Source organism: Gigantopelta aegis, chromosome 13, assembly GCF_016097555.1.
Source record: "Gigantopelta aegis isolate Gae_Host chromosome 13, Gae_host_genome, whole genome shotgun sequence".
In the NCBI taxonomy this organism is placed as follows: Eukaryota; Metazoa; Mollusca; class Gastropoda; order Neomphalida; family Peltospiridae; genus Gigantopelta; species Gigantopelta aegis.
In genome coordinates, this window is record NC_054711.1 from 13,024,507 (window position 1) to 13,030,695 (window position 6,189).

A 6,189-nucleotide genomic window follows, 5' to 3' on the forward strand; every position below is an offset into this window, starting at 1 on the left:
AAATGAAGTCATTATTATTATTTTAAATAAAACTAAATCAATTTGGCTACATTTGCGACTAGCAGTTTGTGCATCTGATGTATTAACGAGATGAATTATTTGGGAAAAGTTTAGTCTGACTTTAATGGACATTTTGGCCTCAATAATATAAATAATCTTCAGTGCAACATGATGCTGTGATTGGCAGGTTCATCGACCACCTTGGACCATGATGCAACGCGGTTACTCACTGTTAATAATAAATGTCTTCAACACGTTTTGTGGGCATATTTCGATTAGGTGGTCGACTAAAATGATTAATAGTTACAAATGTTTCACTTACTCTCAGTGCAATTTGCATTCTTCCAGCCTGGCTGACAGCCATCTTGACAATTACCGTCTTCAGCATCACATTTTGAGTTGTCTCCCTTACAGTGTCGTTCAGTACAGTTGAACAAGCAGTTAGGTCCAAAAGTATTATGTCGACAATCTGTAAGCATAGAAGCCGTGATCCAGTCACTTGTAATGACTGTTTTTACATAGTGGTAAGTAAAATAATGAAATTCTGTGCTGAGTTTTACATGCTGGTTTTGTCTATTTAAAAATACTTGAATACTTGCGTGTGAATATGTCACTAATTCGATTATGATACGGTAAATTGTGCGTTAATAAAAATAAAAATCGATGTTAAAATTATTAACTTTCTGTCTCGAAAGAAATGCTTTTCACGTCACGAGTTTTAATGGGTGAGAGTTAGTAATTATTTATCGACGGATATAAGAAGGGACCGTTTAATCATTATGTATTCTTCAAATGCTATAAAAATTGCATGACACATACTGGTGGTACAATCTGGTAACTCCCAGCCTTTGAGGCAGCCACTGTCACATGTCCCATTATATCTGTCACACACCGAGTTTCTAGCACATTTCCTCTCCTCACAGGACATAGTACAATTGTAACCGTATCTTCCAGACGGACACACTGCAAATAAGAAGGAAAAGGGATTTGTTTAACGACACATGTACGTATTTAGAACTATGACTTTATAATGAGTATTTATATACCTTTTTCGACAGATAAAGAGAGGAAGCATACAGCTTCTGAACAACATTATTTTCCCTAAAACTAAACAAAGCAAAACCCCAAAACATTTGTGCATGCACAATTTCCTGTGTTTTAAGATAACACCAAATATTTTAAAATACGTTTTATATAATGTTCTGTTTGAATATAATACACCTTTTTGGACATGATATACCTACTGTATACAAATGTATAATCCATGTTTTGATTTACGCATTCATGAATGGTGGACCATGCCTCAGTATTTAGTGATGGTATACGTAAAGGAATTTGTCTTTTTATCTATTGCCAAAAAAGCATATTGTAATTTTGTTGTTTGCCCAACTCATGTTCTGTTCAGGGGTAATGAAAAAGCAGATTTTGCTGCCAATACTGCTTTGGATTTGCTTAATGCCAGGGTTAGGTACCTATATTGATTTTAAACTCCATATCACTAGTAAATTGGGAGAGTGGCAGTCCTCCTATAGACAGGGCAGGTAAGGATGAAATAGTGATGTGTCGTCCCCGCATTGCTCATACTTACTTGACCCATTCATTTATCTTAAAGAAAGATCCTCCAACCCAGTGTGTGAGCACTGTCAGTGTCTTCTGACTGTGCGACAGATTTTGATGGAGTGTAAGCAGTTGTCAGCAACTCAAAAAGATTTATTATGGACAAAGGTGTATTTTTTTGCAGTTTTATACACGATACTGATCAGCTGATATATAAATGTTAATGCGTTTAAAGTATCTATGCATACTCGTGGTACAAAGTCCTTGACACTGTGTTTGTATTTAATATCTTGAATTTTTGCTTTTATGTTGATCATCACATTGTGTTTACATTTACCATAGTTTGACACCCAACTAGCCGAATGTATTTTATCGTGAATGCATGTCGGTTAAATGCATTCATTCATTCATTGTGTTCTTGAATTATTTGATATACAATGTACTGATTCGAATGTGAGTGTCTTTGAATGCAGTATTTGGTGAATGTACTTAAACTGTATTTAAGGAATTTCTTGAATACGATGTTAAAGTTCAAACCTGTACTGCAATTCTTAAAATGTTTGTTTAACGAAATATATTTGCTGCATGTTCTCATACTCTGTAGTACGAGTCTACTTGTAATGTGTGTAAAATTTTGAATACTTAATTGTTTAGTACATGTATATGCATATAACTAGTAAAATGTACATAATAATCGTGATACAATAGAAAACATTCGTGTAATGTGATCTACTACTATGTGTAATGTCTTGAATACAAACTGAACGTACAATGTTACTGATTTATTGAATATATGTTCGTGGTACAATGTCTTACGTGTAATGTGCAATAAGTGTAATATTCGTGAATACACTCTTAATGATAATATCTTAAAAACATACTGAAGCATTCTATCGATATGTATACTTGCATACTTCTTGAATACATATTCGTGGTACAATGTACTGATACGTGTAATGAATATATATATATATATATGCATGTACGATCAATGTACTGATATGTGTAATGTGTGTAATATATTGAATGCATACTCGTTATACAATCTACATATATGTGTAGTGTTTGCAATAAGTTGAATACACATTCGTTGTACAGTATACTAATATGTGTAACGTGTGTAATATCTTAAATACATACCCGTAATACAATCTACTGATATGTGTAAAGTGTGCAATATCTTTAATACATACTCGTGGTACAATGTACTGATACGTGTAATGTGAGTAATATCTTGAATGCATGTTCGTGGTACAATGTACTGATACGTGTAATGTGTGTAATATCTTGAATACATGTTCGTGGTACAATGTACTGATACGTGTAATGTGAGTAATATCTTGAATACATGTTCGTGGTACAATACACTATACGTGTAATGTGAGTAGTATCTTGAATGTGTAATGATACAATGTACTGATATGTGTAATGTGAGTAATATCTTGCATACATACTCGTAATACAATGTACTGATACGTGTAATGTGTGTAATATATTGAATACATGTTCGTGGTACAATGTACTGATACGTGTAATGTGTGTAATATCTTGAATGCATGTTCGTGGTACAATGTACTGATACGTGTAATGTGAGTAATATCTTGAATACATGTTCGTGGTACAATGTACTGATATGTGTAATGTGAGTAATATCTTGAATGCATGTTCGTGGTACAATGTACTGATATGTGTAATGTGAGTAATATCTTGAATGCATGTTCGTGGTACAATGTACTGATGCGTGTAATGTGAGTAATATCTTGAATGCATGTTCGTGGTACAATGTACTGATCCGTGTAATGTGAGTAATATCTGACACTGTTTTTGGTAGAGGAACTGCTGTCGTAATGTGAGTACTATATTGAATGACATGCAGCATGGGATCGTGTACTGATGCGTGTAATGTGCAGTAATATCACAAATGCATGTTCGTGGTACAATGTACTGATCGGTGTAATGTGTGTAATATCTTGAATGCATGTTCGTGGTACAATGTACTGATACGTGTAATGTGAGTAGTATCTTGAATGCATGTTCGTGGTACAATGTACTGATACGTGTAATGTGAGTAAATCTTGAATGCATGTTCGTGGTACAATGTACTGATACGTGTAATGTGAGTAGTATCTTGAATGCATTCTCGTGGTACAATGTACTGATACGTGTAATGTGTGTAATATCTTGAATGCATTCTCGTGGTACAATGTACTGATACGTGTAATGTGTGTAATATCCTGAATGCATTCTCGTGGTACAATGTACTGATACGTGTAATGTGTGTAATATCTTGAATGCATGTTCGTGGTACAATGTACTGATACGTGCTAATGTGTGTAATATCTTGAATGCATGTTCGTGGTACAATGTACTGATACGTGTAATGTGAGTAATATCTTGAATGCATGTTCGTGGTACAATGTACTGGTACGTGTAATGTGAGTAATATCTTTAATGCATGTTCGTGGTACAATGTACTGGTACGTGTAATGTGAGTAGTATCTTGAATGCATGTTCGTGGTACAATGTACTGGTACGTGTAATGTGAGTAGTATCTTGAATGCATGTTCGTGGTACAATGTACTGGTACGTGTAATGTGAGTAGTATCTTGAATGCATGTTCGTGGTACAATGTACTGGTACGTGCAATGTGTGTAATATCTTGAATGCATGTTCGTGGTACAACCGATTGATATGTGTAATGCGAGTAATATCTTGAATACAATGCTCACTGTAGTCTACTGATATGTGTAATGTGTGTAATATATCGAATACGTACGCGTTGTACAATCTTCACTCTGATATCCTCGACCACAGCCATGGTCACATTTCCCAATCACGTGATCACAATACGAGTTTTCAAAACAATTTCGCTGACGACAGTTGTTAGCACATCGCAAACCATATGTAAATTCTGAACATTCTGAAATAACACCAGGCACACTTTTCTGTGATAATATTATTTATTTGAATGATCTGGGTGGTACCATTAAGATGAACATGTAATGGTCTATTAGTATACATGAAAAAATGTTCGTGGTACAATGTACTGGTACGTGCAATGTTATGTAATATTATTGAATGCATGTTCGTGACAGTGACAACCGTATTGGGATCTTTGTAATGCGAGTAATAGTGCTGAATACATGATGCTATGCTGTAGTCTACTGATATGTGTAATGTGTTGTAATATATCGAATACGTACGCGTTGTACAATCTTCACTCTGATATCCTCGACCACAGCCATGGTCACATTTCCCAATCACGTGATCACAATACGAGTTTTCAAAACAATTTCGCTGACGACAGTTGTTAGCACATCGCAAACCATATGTAAATTCTGAACATTCTGAAATAACACCAGGCACACTTTTCTGTGATAATATTATTTCAATTGACTGATCTGGGTTAGTAACCAGCAAGATGAACATTGAATTGGTCTATTGAAATGTAATACATGAAAAAAGAGGAAAAACCCCAAAGAAAACCCCCTCAGAAATAAGGCTTATGAAACATTATATCATTGGGCCGGCTGGGGACAGTGACATCGCCGTAGAATGGGATCTTTCAGTACAGCTAATCAAAGTGCTGATTTCATGATGGTATGCTTCGGAAATCAGTTAATAGCTGTTGATGGCGATGGGCACTTATTTGGATAATTTCGTAATTGTCAGATAATTTTTAAATTAGATATTAAAATGATTTGTAAAATGGCCATGCTAAAAACCAACACAACGAGGCATTCGTTTCATAATTGATGAACGTTTGTTGACACCAACTGACTGTCGTTTAAAGGAAGGCGAAACTCAAGCATGAGGCTAATGTGTTCGAAACATGTATATTCGGCCTACTAGCATATACCGACAGTTTAAAAAACGCGTAATTTTAGAATTAATAAAAAACAAGATTGTTGCATTTATTATTATTATTAGCCCATCTTACAACCTTTTTGTGTGAGCCAATGTATCTGTTGCCGAAATAGAAGTGTGCTACAGATTAATTTGTCTCTACTTTACCAACATACGAAGAACCACCCGCAATATGTTCTGAGGGGACAAAAATACTTGATTATTTTGTCTATGTGTTTGAAATGGTTAATAACATTAACCTGCTAATAGAGATTTCATACCCTGAACACGCTTGTTTAATCTATCATTGTTGAAAATTTTTTCCCGCTCAGATTTTAAACTCTAACGTAAATCCTATTCATTAAAAGGGTAGTATTCTGCAAGTGGCTTATTCACCCATTTCACTTACAAAATCTCTCCAAACGTTTCCGAAAAATGCATTTTTAAGCACATTTTCAATTTGGTTAGAATAAATAACACCATAACAAAATTCCAGTCTGTCTTTATTCCTGGCGATTCAACTGTCAACCAACCAATTGATTTTTATCATTTTATTTGGAGGTATGGGATTGTTGTCGGAAAAATTACAAAGTAAGCAAGACACGAAAGCATGGTACGACATTGGCATAAGGCCTATTTAAATAGCAACTGAAGCATTTAGCAAAATCATTAGTAAAATTATTTATCTGATAAACAATAATAATACTACAAAAATTTCTCTCATAAAACCCATAGTAATGGGATACAAGCTGTAATACGGATTCGCAAGCTATATATAAATGATGT

The 6,189-nt window shown here is 34.6% G+C and overlaps 1 protein-coding gene across 1 annotated transcript in view; it reads right to left on the reverse strand.

Moving 5' to 3' along the window:
* LOC121387489 (receptor-type tyrosine-protein phosphatase epsilon-like) overlaps positions 1-4,467 on the reverse strand; it is a 26,961-nt gene extending 22,494 nt beyond the window's left edge. The window contains exons 1-3 of the mRNA XM_041518628.1: positions 4,334-4,467; positions 820-963; positions 323-469 (exon numbers count right to left, since the gene is read on the reverse strand). Coding sequence (XP_041374562.1) covers positions 323-469; positions 820-963; positions 4,334-4,375 — 333 coding nt within the window. The 5' untranslated portion in view covers positions 4,376-4,467. The remainder of the gene's footprint in view (positions 1-322; positions 470-819; positions 964-4,333) is intronic.
* Between the last annotated feature and the right edge of the window lie 1,722 nt (positions 4,468-6,189).